The sequence below is a fragment of the Sphaerodactylus townsendi genome, linkage group LG09, assembly GCF_021028975.2.
Source record: "Sphaerodactylus townsendi isolate TG3544 linkage group LG09, MPM_Stown_v2.3, whole genome shotgun sequence".
NCBI lineage: Eukaryota > Metazoa > Chordata > Lepidosauria > Squamata > Sphaerodactylidae > Sphaerodactylus > Sphaerodactylus townsendi.
Genome location: NC_059433.1, coordinates 41297754 through 41313725, shown reverse-complemented (window position 1 = coordinate 41313725; position 15972 = coordinate 41297754). Strand labels below are relative to the sequence as shown.

General features: G+C 42.4%; 1 protein-coding gene across 1 annotated transcript in view; it reads right to left on the bottom strand.

Annotated features, from left to right (window-relative positions):
* APCDD1 (APC down-regulated 1) overlaps window positions 1-15972 on the bottom strand; it is a 42565-nt gene that overhangs the window by 13922 nt on the left and 12671 nt on the right. Inside the window, exons 2-3 of the mRNA XM_048508220.1 lie at window positions 12327-12510; window positions 9157-9688 (exon numbers count right to left, since the gene is read on the bottom strand). Coding sequence (XP_048364177.1) covers window positions 9157-9688; window positions 12327-12510 — 716 coding nt within the window. The remainder of the gene's footprint in view (window positions 1-9156; window positions 9689-12326; window positions 12511-15972) is intronic.

Sequence of the window (15972 nt, the reverse complement as noted above, 5' to 3'; positions counted from 1 at the left end):
GTGTCCCACGGCTCAGGCAAGTCAAGCCCAAGAGAACACTTCAGTAAATGGCTAGAATAGCTCCTTCACCAAACTGGTATCTAGCAGGCTTTTTCTGACTCACACACAACCCCAATAAAGGATAAGGCTCACTGGGGAAACACAGATGGTGCATGGACTTTACATAAAATTTAAAAGGAATGATATGAAGGAATGATGCCAGACAGCATTTCCCCCTTTAGTCTAAATCTAGAGCAGGGTTGTGGCCAAGCTGTATTTTTTTTTAAAAAAAACCAATCCTAGCTATGTTCTTAAAAAAACCCCAATCCTAGCTTTAAATGTCCTTTAAAAAACAATCTGTCCTAGAAATATAAAAGTTAAAGCAGTTTGACTTGTCTGCTTCAATAGAACGTCACGATCCTTTAAAGAAAAAAAGATGTTTAAGAAAAATAACCTTGGTTTCCCTTGAATCTTGGGTGAAATTTCAGAAAGGAGCCAAAAATGTCTTTTTCAGATTTACTATGATTACATCTGTCATTTACTTCACTGATGCAATATTAATTTGCAGTGAGAATCCTCCAAACACAAATAAAATTAACTGTGAAGAAGCATCCATAAGATTCCTGCAAAAAGTGAATCAAAAGGCTGGATCTGAAGATGCAGGAAACAGACTATGGAAGCAAAGGCCCTTTTCCTCTTCTGCATTTGATTTAGATATCAAATAGATGACTCAATGAATTCTCTTCCTTTCCTGCTTATCCCAAATGGTGACTAAGCTGTCATTAGTTGTGGGGCATAGGCAAAGCTCGTCTAAAACAAGCATATACAGTGGAACCTTGGTTTTTGTCGATAATCTGTCCGGGAAACCTCGGCAAAATCCGAAACAGACGAAAACCGAGGCAAACACTGGTAAGCAATGGAACTGCATGGGTCGCCATTTGTTGTTGCAAAATTAGCACATGCGTGCCGACGAAATCCGACGATAACCAAAGCACATGACGAAAACAGAGACAAAATTTTCGGGGAAAGAATCGAAGAAAACTGAAACCGACGAAAACTGATGACAACGAAAACCGAGGTTCCACTGTATCTGCTAAACCAGGGGTAGGGAACCTGCGGCTCTCCAGACAGCTTCAGGGAACTACACCCTCAACAGTTCTTCTGGTCAGTATGGGCCAATTGGCCATGCTGGTAGGGGCTGATGGGAATTGTAGTTCCTGAACATCTGGAGAGCCGCAGGTTCCCTACCCCTGTGCTAAACAGTGAGCAAGTTGTCAGCACCCATTTCCAGTGTTTTAAGATTTTTTCAACATTAGAGCAAAAAAGTTATTAAAAAATCTTACACAACCCAACTTTCAAAAGTTACCACTTAATGTTCAGTGTTCACTCAAGATCGTAAAGATTTATTCCCGTTATCCAGCCAATAAAATGTTAATCAGTCACAGCAAATGTATTTTGAAAACTATTAAAGGGAATACTTTCTTTTGTTATATTGTAAATATCAGGTTAGAGCAGTGGTTCTCAACCTGTGGGTCGCAATCCCTTTGGGGGTCGAATGACCCATTCACAGGGGTCGCCTAAGACTCTCTGCATCAGTGTTCTCCATCTGTAAAATGGATAAATGTTAGGGTTAGGTGGGCCTACCACAACATACGGAGGGAATTGTATTAAAGTGTCGCAGCATTAGGAAGGTTGAGAACCACTGGGTTAGAGCCTATCATTTCATTCCACATCTTGTGTATCAGTAGGGGAGTCCTAGTGTTGGAGGAACAATGAGCAAGATAGAGCAAAACAGTAAGATCCAAGCAAATGCAACTTGCATACAGAAGCAGGGCAGATGTGGCCACAGTTGGGTTTGGCCAGGCTTGGGAGAGAAATGGGCAGGGGACAGGAGCATTGAATCTTACATTCTTTTAGAGGTTCTCCTATATTCACTGCATAGGCAACTGGCACTGCCATTTTGACAGTTAGTGTTCCCACCAAAGACTGTAGCAGTTTCCTCCCAATCACCAAGATGTTGGGCCCAGATACTTCTAGACTTCCTTATTTATTTGAGCAGGCCCTCACCATTCATTGTGGGGGGGGGGAGTGTCTGTCTCTAGGATCATAGTGAATGGCAAAAGCTGCAAATCCTGGGGATTTGTGGCCTCCCAGTAGAAAAACAAACAACTATCCCATGCAAAATGAAATGTTGTAATGATTACTATGACAGTGTGATGGGAGAAAAAAAAAGGCTGGAAACTGCATCATGTGATCAGATGGCAAACCATGATTAGATGAAATTGCAAGCTGCAAAAGGGCATCTACCATACTTCCTGTTGTTGTTGCCTTCCCACACCTGATATTCAGCTTCTGTGTGGCCTTCAGTTCTTTTAATATACCAAGGAGTTCCAATGGTAACCTAGTACAGTGCATGTGACAGATTATCTGTCACTGCCTTCTAGGATTTCACTGACATTCTGCTATAGATCCAAGATCTGACTTTGGTATAATGGCTGACTTCTTGCTTCTCTTGTAGCTCCGCTAGCAGGCTGTTGGCACAGTTTGTCTTTAGGTTGACTTGTAGGATCATTGTTAATGTGATTTTGCTACCAGATTAAATGTATGGTTCATTTTACACATTCTCATTTTCTGAATGTTCTGACATATTTTAAGAATATAATTCAATCACCCTGAAAACTTCCACTACCAAATTTCATTGCAGCTATTCCTCGTACCACTTTTCAGCCTAAATCATCCAGTATGAAACGTAATTGCATTGAAAGTAATCAGGCAGTCATTTTGCTTCTTGTGGGAGTGAAGAAGAAATCTGTTTCTGATTCTTTCTGTAGCTTTAAAAAAAATTGGACTGAATTCATCTTATTTAATTCCCTGGAGTTGTTTTTTGAGACACTGTCACTCTGTCTTTCTGTTCTCTCACTCTCTCTTTTAGTTTTGTTTTAGGTCCTGCTCTGGACAGTTCAATCAGCTTTCCCATTTTCAGAATTTCTCTTTTCCTCTCATCAGTTCCTGCAGTAATTAGGAAACAGCTCCTTCTCCATTTGATCAACTGATCAGCCAACTTTGAAAAGCTGAGAGAAACAAAGGCCGTTTCCGCACGGCGGCGGAAACGGCTGGGTCGGCGCATTCCCGGCGGCTGGGACCTCGACGCTGGGACCGGGTCTGCATCGATCGGTCCTTGAAGAGGGCGGATGTCGGGCGCCAAGGAGCGCCGGGCGCTCAACCGACCTCAAGCGGATGCCGGCGCCTCGCTGACCCGGCTTGAAAGAGTCCCTGGGCCTCCTCATGTCGCTGAGGTTTGGGACACGCTCTTGTTCCGCTGGCCCTGCGCGCCTGCTCGAGCGGCGCAGGGCCAGGGGGGCTGGTCCCCAGGCTCCTCGGTGACGCGCCGGAGGCCCAGGGACAAGGTAAGTGCCGGGTGGGGGAGGCGGCGTGAAGCTGCTGCCGTTCGCTTGGCAGCGGCTTCACGGCGGCGTATTCCCGAAAAGAATGCTTCCCAGCCGCTCTGGGAATGCCACCGGCTTCAGGTCGGGCGATGGCGGCAGCTGAGATGCTGCGCAAGGCCTGCGCTGCAGCTGCGCTCCTCGTAGGAATGGCGGCCTGGAGATCGGCGCTTTACCACCTCCAGGTTACATTTTCGTCCGGTATGGAAACGGCCAAAGATTCTCTAAAACTCTGCAGTAGCCCAACATACCTTACAAGTGGTCCAGATGTCTACAACATAGAGAATTTAACCTTAGTTTATTGTGAAGTTCCTGGTCCTTTCCAGGTTCCCTATAAAACCATGTTTATATTGGCTCTTGCAGAAATTCCAAGCTCTAGCTACAAACTTCCTGTGAAGTATGAATGCCAGGTGCCAAATGCAAATGGGAAAAACAAGACTGACTTCTTGCATGTGTAGACAGCTATGTTATCATCTTATTTACTTACATTTTAAAGTTCACATTTCCCTGCAAGCACCTGGTGACCCAAGGGTAAGATGAAATAGTAAGGAAGGGAATGTTTGGTACAGAAATTTCATACCCCTATAGAGATACTTGAAGATATTTATCCTGAATTGAGTATTGTCTAAGCCCAGGAAATTAAATTTAGTCTAAGTCCAGGAAAAGGTGACTTTAATCATATGAGGGTCCCCCTCTCCATAATTTATGTATTGTACCAATGTGTGCTAAATTTACCAAACAAGGATAAATAGTCAAGATCTCTTAACAGTTCAAGTATAATTAATTTGTGTCAAGTGATTCTCAGTATTCACTTTTGCCGAAAATGGAAGTACCTTGTTGGATCAGTAAAAGATTCACCTAGTCAAGCATTCTTTGCAAGAATTCAGGCAATCAACAGTAAGAGACCACTTCTACAAAAATGAGGTAATAAATCATCTTCAACCTTAAGCATGCCATCTAATAGAAGTAACAACTATGTGGGAAGTGGCCAAATAGAGCACTTGTTCTTGGTTTTGACTGTATATAACCAGAACATTTAATTGGCCTATCCTATTTTACATAGCCAGTTTGGTAATAATTTTTTCCAATGAGATAGAAACTGAAAGATAGCTTTTGACTTGCTTGGTTTGCTCAAGACTAGGTTTGCCAGCTTCCAGCTGCTGACTGAAGATCTCCTAGGATTACAACTGATCCCTAGGCAACAGAGATCAGTTCATCTGAAGAAAATGGATGCTTTTGAAGGGGGGGGGCCTCTATGACATTATAGCCCATTGAAGTCCCTTTCCTCCTTAGACTCCGTCCTCCAAATCTCCAGGCATATCCCATCACACAAACTAGCAATCCTACACAAGACAGTTGTTGTAGCTTCACTAGAATGTATTGCTGTGCACTAATTCAGTTATATTGCTCAAATTTAGGATGGAGCTATTAAATAAATACATTACGTAGCATGTGTTCATGATGTGATAGAACTCTAAATCAACTTTATTGGCTTAAGATAGCACAAAGGATATATTTCAGGAGGAAAACTGCTTGTGTTCTTCTATGTGCCTGAACAAGTTTTGAGCCCCTGAAAATTCATTCAACTTAGCAGCTTGGCTTGGGTCTGCCTAGTTTTCAATCCAGGCTTTTGATTTACCATCCTGCAGCTAAACCACTGTAAAATATTTGGATTAAGCCCAATTCTGTTTGGCTTCAGCATTCCTAAGATATCCAGCAATCATTTGCTTTTAATTACCACTCAGTTGAACCCCTTGGACACCTCGTCCAACTTTGCAGCTTTATCAACTTCAGAAACTTCCAAGCATCTCTTTTTTCATACATGTCTAATTATTTTTAGCTCGTTTTTATATTTTAAAATAATAGCGAAGAGGAAATTAAACAAGCCTTGCCAGACGAATTCTGTACAATACACCTGATTCACTTCAGTGGTGATTTCCTCACACTACTTACTGTTTGACCATAAAAGCTTATAAAAACAAGTTGATTTAATGTCTCTGTTTATGCACAGTGTCCAGTTTCCAGAACAGTTTGAGACTAGCGGTTTTAAACTCAATTTAGTATTTAAGCTCATTTTCAGCTGCTTCCCTATGGGCCAGCAATTAGAAAGGAAAAAAGTTCAAAGAAGGGTTATAACCTTGCATTGCTAGTTTTGTGTGGTCCCAAAAAGCATCTTCTGCTACCATCCACTTAGGAAAACACTTCAGTCTTACAACTAGCTACACATGATGCTAACTGATGTGAATGTGTTTCCTAAGGAAGGTTTGTTTTTTATTCCACAGCTGCTACAAGAACTGCAAACTTGGTGAAGAAGCTGTGGAGGAGGGGAATGAACTGTGCCAGGGCTCTTCTTGTAGGCCATCTTTTGTCTTAAAATGTCATTTTACCAGCTGTTTTTTACCTGTTGGGGAAAAAATGGAAATGCCCACATATTTTCCCCATCAGGCAAAAAGCGTGGAAGGAGCACATTTTGATACGAAAAACAGCTTACAAGGAAATAGATAAGCATCTTTTTGTTCCCTATGTGATCTCCCATTCCCTTTGCACCTTCCCACAGCTGTCTCGAATAATAATTTTAAAACCACTCTTGGAGAAAGTATTCACATATTTCAGTAGTGGTGCTTTTTTCTTGTGCAAGCTGCCTGCCCACTGACACATGAAGAAACCATTAGCAGAATGGATTTCCATGCTCCAATCCAACTTCACATGTAATTTGACCCAAAGCTTTAAGTCTACCTGATTTTTGTAGAAACAAGAATGCCTAGTAGTCAGATGGACCTAGCTGTTAACACTCAAGATATTATTGTTATATTACGGTTTATTATTGTTGGCCACCTTAGATAACTGTTGTGGAAAGGCATCCTGTAAATATTTTAAATACATAAATTAGAGTATTCCTAGTTTTAAAAATTCTATTTAAAATTTGCAGTGCAATTCATCACAAAACTATTTTAAAACTCAACCTTTGGAACAGTGTTTCTTTGTAACCAATTTGATGTGAAATCAGTGAAAATCTTCAAAATGGTGAAGTGCTCAAAGCCAAAAGTTACCATGAAGCACTCTATCTGGAATTAATTGCTGACAACTAAAGTCTCCAATGTGGTTCCAATTGCTATGCACATTCCTTTGAGATGTCATCAGAAAAGATGTAGAGACAGCCCTACTGCAAAATTTTCATTCTCTCTCAAAGTACGGTTAGGTCAGTGAGATACTGAGCTTTCAACTACAGAGAAAAGCTTTTGGGATTCTCTTGAAGCAGAGAAAGAGCTTCCTTTATCTTTTCAGTCCTCTCCCTGCCTCTCATAAAATGTACTTTACAGAAAATCTGTATCCAGGCTCTTGATCCTGTGTGATTTGCTAATGGACTTGCTTTTCAGCTTCTACTCTCCGCTCTTTATTTTTTCTCTATGGTCCATACAAACACCATTCCACATACCCAAATGTTACTGTTTTCCCAATAGTATTTCTCCCCCCTCCCCACCTTCTCAGTAGCATTTGCTTTCTTCAGTAAAGTTTGTCCCCAGCTCATCAATACTTTCTCCTGATTTTGAAGGATTTATATGACCGAAGTCCATTTTTCACCTAGCAAAGCTGTAACTTTCAGAAGCACCAAGGTGTTAACATTAGGGCATGTAGCATAACAACAACGAACCAGGGTGCCATTCCAAAAACACTAGGGTGGTACTTGAAACATCTTCAAATCAACAAAATCAACATCTGTCAGATTCAGAGGTTAGCCCTGCTGGGATCCACATGAATACTATGTCGTCAATATGTAACAACATCCTAGGCTTTTGGGTGACGCCTGAATTGTAATGAAAGGCCAACAACTAGCAAAAGAACTGGCAGTTGTGATATTAAACATAATAATAGTAATAATAATGTTTTCAAATGATGCATCCAACTTAAGAACATGTAGGAATCATTAGCAAACCTGGTTGGACTAAACACATGTCAGCTTGATTATACAAGGATTAATTCTTCTGGCTTTTATCCTTTCCAAATTCAGCTATTTCTCCTTGATTAAGTCAGAATTTTAGCTTGCTTTTGACTTATCCTATGCTATGAAGCATAGACCTATCATGTCAGCTAGTTTCAAGGACTACCTGGTGTCTTCCTCCTAAAGCTAATTTCATTTTTATGCCCAGAAAATTCTAAGCATGTAGTCAAAGATTCTCAATCTGACCCACAGTGCACTAAATGAGAAAGCTGCTTATGTAAGAAACAGAACTAAGATAAGTGAAGCCAGGATCTTCCAAACCCAAATCCTAATAGAAAAACCTACACTGAAGCAAGTTCATTAATATGGAGATTACATGGAACCATTAGTGAATACTGTTCTACCTTTGAAAAATCTTGATTTATGAATGCTGCAAAAAGAAATGAACTAGGAAATCATTTTTATTTCTGCTTTCATCAGAATTTTAATGAGATCATGTCACAAGGCATTGCCTTGACCTTAAATTGCTCCTACTGTTCAGCAGTTATATTTTATTTATTTTACAAAAGGTATATCCCTTCTTTTTGCCTCCTTGACAAATAAAATTTTTTTTAAAAAAACCCACACATCATTAAAACAATTAACACGAGAGCTGAAATATATACAAAAATAAAAACAACATTGGATGGGAAGGAGGATCATGCCAAATGAAACAATACGTTTTCACTAGCTGGTAGAAGATGGCAACAGATTAATCTCTCTGAGGAGAGAGTTATAAAGTTTTGGTGCCACTATCAAGAAAGCCTTCTCCTGGAGTGCTGCCTAAACTCAGAAAGCAGAAGTACCCAACGCAGGGCATTCAAAGATGTCTGTAGTGGTCATACAACTTTATAAGGTAGTAGGTATTTTGCTCCCAAACCATATAGGGTTTTAACGGTAGCATCAGCACCTTGAATAGTGCCCAGAAGCAGACTGGGAGCCAGTGGGAGTAATACCATCTCTATGACCCACTCCAGTCAACATCTTGACTGAAGCATTCTGCACCGGATAAAGTTTTTAAACACTTCTCAAGGACAGTCCCAGACAGTCATTTTAGTAATCAAGTAGAGGTGTAACCAGGACTGTACTCCAGTAGCTCTCTTCCACCCCCTATCACAGATTTTGTTTGTAGCAGAACATAAAATCTAAGGAAAGCAGGCCATCATGTTAGTAATCAGCTAAAACAGCTTCCAGGCATTTGTGAAAAAGCAGATTATTCTGTACTACTATCCAGAATATACCAAATACAGAAAACCCTGAAAAGGGTAAAAGGCTGGGAAATCCCCCCCCCCCTCCCGCGTGCTTTCCAGCCAAAATATGAAAAAAAAGAATGTGATATTACTGCAGGTTTGGTAACTTAGCATTAACTGTACAGCTAAGAAGAATAAAAGGTAGGTTGCTTGTCCCCACCTCTCTGCTCTCCGTAGACTTGGAGAATGAAGTGCTCCTTGGAAGCATAACAAGTGTAGAGGAAGAAAAACTTGATGCCCACCATAGTGAGAAGAGCAGTTTGCTTGTCAGCAACTGGGAGGAGGGAATTATGGAGGCATTGGGTAATAGGCTGGAGAGAATAGCCGTGGCATGGATTATATCTCAAAGGAATGGAGAGGCACCAGGAATGTGTGAAAGTAATAAGGAAAACCTTTGAGATGCAGGCTGAAACCCTTAACTTTGTGAAGACTATTTTAGAGACTATTTTCCTTTGACTAAGTAGATACTTTAACTTTTTGTTTTGGAACTGAAATATTTACATACCTTGGCATTTTGTAAAGGGGGCTGGTAGCTAGATGGACGATAATACATCCTCTGAGCAGGATCAGTGTGAATATCTCCAAGAAATAGCTCTTCTACTAAGTGGTCTAAGTTATGGTGAAGGTATTGCTTCTCTACACGAATCAACTGAAGTTCATGCATGGCAAAATTCAGAGCTCTGATGCATTCATAGCCATTTTCTTCTCTCCATATGTCATAGCTCACATTCTGCTCCCAAGGTTTGTCTTCTGGTATAAATCCAGAACATGTACGATTGACCAGCTGGCTTAGACTTCCAGCCACTGCCTCATTGTGACAGATGATCTGTATGTTGTGCAGTTGGTAATCAGCTTCAGTTCCCCCGCGAATGATCCATGATGCTTGCCGAAGGCGAACTTTACCACGGACAACTAAAGTATATATCGGGTTTGTGCAGCGGTTACCTCCATAATAAAACTGGTAGGCTTTGAATGTATTATTGTGGTAGAATCTATACGATCTTGTGATGAATTCTGGGCCAGACCTAACTTCACAACTGTAGCCAAATAGGAAGAAAACAGAAAATAAACAGAATTTAATAAAGTGCAAAACTGTAGCTTATCAATCAAAGTCAAAGTGGCTATTCTTATTCCTAGAACTACTTCAATACCCTATTATACTATGATTTTTACCATAAGAAAATAGCTCTTATTTTCTAGAGGAAGCAGTGATGGTCACAAAACCTACAAGGAATTAGACAGTTTTCATGGAGGATGATCCATCTGCTAGTCTTATTATGGAAGTGAGCTTCCATATCCAGAGGAAGCTGAACTGCCATGCTAGGAGGCAAAATCAAGGGAATGCCTTAGCCTCTATGCCCTGTTTGTTCTCTCCAGGGCAAAAGGTTGGCCATTTTGTGAAGCGGGATACTGGACTAGATGGAACACTTGTCTGATCCAGTAGAGCTCTTATATTCTTGTACTCAACACAGTTTCTTTAAAAGCCAATATCTTGACTAAATGCCCATTGTTAGTTTCTCCATTTATAAGCTCTGTTTTCCCTTTTCTGGGTAAATTTTTCTATATTTCTTTTTGAAAACTTCCTCCTAAATTAGGGATTTTACACTTTTTCCCTTGAACTTTGGACTGATAAAAGAATTTTAGTGAAGAGTATTGCTCACTTTCTACTCCCATTAACTTTGGTGGCAGTCTTGCCTGAAAAGGGATTACAAGACCGAGCTTGAAAAGAACCTTATACCCCTAAAACAGTCTTCCTAAGAAAATAATTGAGAGTACACAGCTGAGTACTGCAAGCTAGGACTACAAAATAAATACCCTCTCTCTAACTGATCTCAGATAAACACTTAGGCAAGCCAGGACTAGACAATAAAGTTTCATAATTTCATTTTGTTAAAGAACTACGTTTTAGTCTGTAGTAACATGATATGGCATAAAGCCAGGGACTTACCCACTTGCTCTATGCAAATTGGTTGGGTGGCAACACCAAAACAAACTATCAACAGGTGATTATCAGTTACACCATGATGAAGGCTACAGCTACAGACCTGGAAGCAACACAGTGCAGCTTTCAACCTTCCTTCTAGCAGACAATAAAACATATTGTGCTTTAAAATCTGTATTGATTTTGAAAAGCAGCATGGAGTGGCACACCAAAGCTACAGTTAAGTAAAGCTCTGTAGATTTTCAATGGATTACAGTTCAAGGATGCCACGGCGCTCGCCCGTTTATTTCCTGAACCAGCTTGCTTCTTGAGTCTTGGGCATAAAATGCTTTGGGTTGCTCCCAGTCAGCTAACTGATTAGCTCTTCTTCCTTATTTTCTGAGCTTCCATACCTCTGCCTTTGTAGCCCTGTAAAGTACAATCCTGCCTCTTCCTCTGGAAACTGAAGCTAAGCAGCAGCTTTTAGCCAAAGCAAAAAGCCGGTCCTGGTTGCTCTCCAGAAGTGTCCACAAGACTAAACAAGGTTGGGGACCATGGATTATAACCAGCGCTGGATTTTGATGAAGACAGGCCCTAGGCTATTCCACTAGTGAGGCCCCTCCTAACCCCCACCCTCATGACTAGAAGAAGTTGGGGTTCTCAAAATGGGGTCCACTTCCGTGAAGTCCTAGAAGGACAAAATTAATACAGAAATCAATGCTAGTGTCAAGTTATTGGCTTAAGACTCTATTGTTCTGAAATGGAGTGCAAGAAAACTTACTGAAAGATTGTTTAGAGCAGGGGTAGGCAACCTTTACCACCCAGAGAGCCATTTGGATCCATTTTCCAAAGCCCCGAAGATCTACCGAGCCTCGGCCACTCCACTCACCTTTCCTTCCGGTGCTGGGAGACGGAGGCACTGGGCAGGGAAACCCCCTCTGCCCTACGGAGCAGGCAGCTGCCTACTTCTTGGGGCAGAGGGGGGATGGCGTCCATGGCCTGCCTTGTGCCACTGCCCCTTACACTGCGGGAGGCAGTGGCGCTGGGCAGGGAAACCCCCTTTGCCCGACGGAGCACGTAGCCGCCTGCTTTGTGAGGCAGAGGGGGGATGGCAGCTGTGGATATGGCAGGGGGGTGGTGACTGCTCTGGAGGGACATGCCCATGCTACCCTCTGACCTGCAGGGGTCGGAGGGCAGCATAGGCGTGTCCCTCCAGAGCAGTGATAGAAGGAGAGGTGAGTGGAGGGGATGTGAAAAGAGGCACCCTCACACACGGAGATGCCTCTGGTTCAGCCCCTCCACTCACCTTTCCTTCCAGTGCTGCTCTGGAGGGACACACCAACACTACCCTCCGACCTCCAGGCCACGTGGAGACGCAGTATAAAGCTGAAAGAGCTGCATGCGGCTCTGGAGCCTCAGGTTGCAGACCCCTGGTTTAGAGCCTACAGTGCATTATGACAGCATGTGTAGGATGGCCTATGACAGTGTCAAAAATATTATATATCTTGGCTTGAAGCCCCCTAGATTTTGAGGCCCTAGGCTTCAGCTTGCCAAGTCTATAGGTAAATCCAGCCCTGATTATAGCCTACAGAAAAATGGTATGTAACAAAGCAGCTGTGTTGCACTATGTTGCTCTTATACATGTCTAAAATATTTGACTGTCACCATTAATTGTTAATGTCTGTCGAAGTATTTTAGTATGTCTGATTTGTGTTCCTCTGCAATTTGACCATCTTGATTGTGAATATCCTTACCCAGTTGAAACCCAATGGCCCTCAATTGTTGGAGGCATCTGCACAGTGATCCGGGCCCCACTGTGAAGATGTTTCAGCATGTGATGACATTGTGATTCCTTGAAAGTTCGCCATGCATTTTTCTCCAGTGATCGAGGGTGGGACCTGCTGTCTGGGTGCAGAAGTGCAGAACCTTCTCCTAGCCCTGAAAAATGAAATATAAAATAACTCAGTCAGTATTTCAGTTTCTGTTGCTTACCATCAAGAGGCACGAACATACTTTATGTTTTCCTGGCACATTTAATACTTATACTTGCATGTCAGCAGTAACTTAGAAGGTTCATCAATGGAAGTGTCCTTGGAAAGAGAAGCATTTGGGGGTAGTCACGTGTTGGGGGAGGGGGCATGGTGTGTCAGGGCGGGAGGGGGCGCATGGGCAGTTCATATCCCGGGCATAGTTTCCCCTCCCTTCATCACTGGATTTCTGATATATGTGTAAGGTCAAAATACACTGGCAGAATCACTAAGTACAGACCTGCAAATACAAAGGTATATCACCCCTGAAAACAAGAAACACAATCAGTAAAATTCATTGGAGGTTTCAGTATGTGTAGAAACAACACTAGACTTAGATAGGATTTACTGACTAAGAAATACTATCCTTCACATTATGCTCTATAGTGGATTGTGGTGGTTATGTGGTTGAAAACAGGTTCCCCTATAAAACATTTATCAGGGGCAGATGCTTTATCTGTAGCTGCAGAGATTAACAGCTGGATTATTGTAATTCGCTCTACGCGGGCCTTCCCTTGCGGCTGATCCGGAAACTGAAGCTGGTCCAAAATGCGGCGGCCCGTCTTCTCACGGGGGCCCCAGCGAGAGATCATATTACCCCCGTGTTGTGCCGTCTGCACTGGCTCCCAGTGGAATTCCAGATTGTCTTCAAGGTGTTGGTTCTGACCTTTAAGGCCCTTCACGGCCTGGGGCCTTCATACCTACGGAACTGTCTCACTCCATACGTCCCAGGTCGCACCCTTCGCTCAGCAGAGGCAAACTTGCTGGTGGTCCCCTGCCCCTCTATGATGCGGCTGGCCTCCACACGGGCCAGGGCATTTACTGCCCTGGCCCCTGCCTGGTAGGAGCAGCTCTTCCTCCCAGCAGTTAGAGGCCCTCTTGGCCCGGGGACCTTGGGGGAGTTCACTTGGGGCCTGTAAAACTGAGCTGTTCCACCAGGCTTTTGGGGGGACCGGCCGCTGATTCCGCCCCTCTCATTGCCCTGTCCACTGGCTGTGTATCTGACCATCTGCCAGCCCCCTCCCAGAATTTGACCACTCCCAGGATTTGACCACTGGGTGTGATGCCAGACGCCCCTTATTATTAATTATTAACTATTTATTGAAGAATGCTGCTGCTATAGTTTTAAGGTTTTGTATTTTTAACTGGGGTTATTCGATTTGTTTTATTATGTTTGTTGTTGTTTTGTTGTACACCGCCCTGAGCCCTTTGGGGGTAGGGCGGTCTATCAAATCGAATAAATAACAACAACAACAACAACGTGCCATGAACTAATATACTTCAAAGTGCCACAGTCCTAGTCACTCTAATAAATGTGGACTAAACCAATTGATAAAAAATGCATGCTCTTGCAAATGAGCAATGTGGAAATATACACTCAGATGAATACTGAGATACTTCATGATCTAAAAATGACTACGAAAATTCCAGTGATGTATTCATGTTAGTCTGTTACAAAAAATAAATCGGAGTCTTACAGCACCTTGAAAGAATACTTACGCTACTATTAGCTTTTTGTTAACCATAAAAGCAATCTAGTAGCTTGCGTTACTGGCTTTATTCAATTCCAACATATTTGCTGACATAATTAACTGAAAATTATGGGGAAAACATGGAATCACAGAATCATAGAGTTGGAAGAGACCACAAGGACAATCGAGTCCAACCCCCTGCCATGCAGGAAGAACAATCAAAGCACTCCTGACAGATGTCCACCCAGCCTCTGTTTAAAAACTTCCAAAGAAGGAGACTCCACCACCCTCTGAGGCAGCATATTCCACTGTCAAACAGCGTTACTGTCAAGTTCTTCATAATGTTTAGGTGAAATCTCTTTTCCTGTACCCTGAACACATTACTCCTTGTCCTACTCTTGAGAGTGGCAGAAAACAAGCTTGCTCCCTCATCAATATGACATCCCTTCAAAGATTTAAACATGGCTATTGTGTCAGCCCTTAACCTTCTCTCCTCCAGACTAAACATACCTAGCTCCCTAAGCTGCTCCTCATAGAGCATGGAATTCAGATCTTTAACCATTTTGGTCACCGTCTCTTTCCAGCTCTTTCCACCGACTCTTTCCAGCTTGTCAATATCCTTCTTAAATTGTGGTGCCCAGAACTGGTGCCCAGAACTGGACACAGTATTCCAGATGAGATCTGACCAATGCAGAAGAGTGGTACTGTGACATCCCTTAATCTTAACACTATACTCCTGTTGAGGCAGCACTGAACTGCACTGGCTTTCTTGGCTGCCACATCACACTGCTGACTCATGTTCAGTTTGTGGTCAACTAAGACTCCCAGATCCCCTTTACGTGTCCTGTTAGATGTCACCCATCCTATATTTACGCATTTCATTTTTTTCTGCCTAAGTGAACTATTTTATATTTCTCTGTTGAAATTCTTTTTTGTTAGCCCAGCTCTCTAATCTGTCTCTGTCTTTGGGAAATTAAATACCTCTTCTAATTTGGTGTCATCTGCAAATTTGATTAGTACGCTCTCTATTCCATCATCCAAGTCATTTATGAAAATATTGAATAGCATTGGGTCCAGGACAAAACCCTGTGGTACCCTACTAGCCACTTCTCTCCAGGATGAAGATGAGTCATTGATGACAAACCTCTGGGTTTGGTCAGTCAACCAATTACAAATCCATTTAACAGTAGAATTGGCTAGCCCACATTTTTGTAAGCTTGCTTGCAAGAATGTCATGGAGAATCTTGTCAAGGGCTTACTGAAATCAAGGTATGCTACATCCACAGCTTGTCACTCTACTGAAAAAAGAGATAAGATTAGTCTGGCATGACTTGTGTTTGAGAAACCCACGTTGATTTTAGTGATCACTGCATTCCCTTCTAAGTAAGTGCTTAGAGACTGTCTGTTTAATGATCTGCTCTAGAATCTTTCCTGGTATTAATGTCAGGCTGACTGGGCAGTAATTGTTTGGGTCCTCTTCCCCCTCCCATTTTTAAGATGAGGACAATATTAGCCCTCTTCCAGTCTGCTGGGATTTCCGTTCTCCAGGAATTCTCAAAGATTACTGCAAGTGGTTTTGAGACTCCTTCTGCTAGTTCTTTTAGTACCCTGGGATGTAGTTAATCAGGCCCTGGAGACTTGAATTCATTTAAAATAGCCAGGTATTCCTGCACTACCTCTTTATTCTGTGCTGAATTTCCCCAGGAAATTCACCCAGCTTTCTATTCTACAGCTTTCTGCGTGTATATGTAACACCTTAGCACACATCAGTCCCTTTGCTCCTATGATCCATGGCTTCAGATTCCTGAGTTCAGTGTCGGCCACTGACTCAAGGGACACTGCAGGCAAGCTGATATATCAACAACCATTTCCCATCTGTAGAACTGCAGTGGTGGCACCTT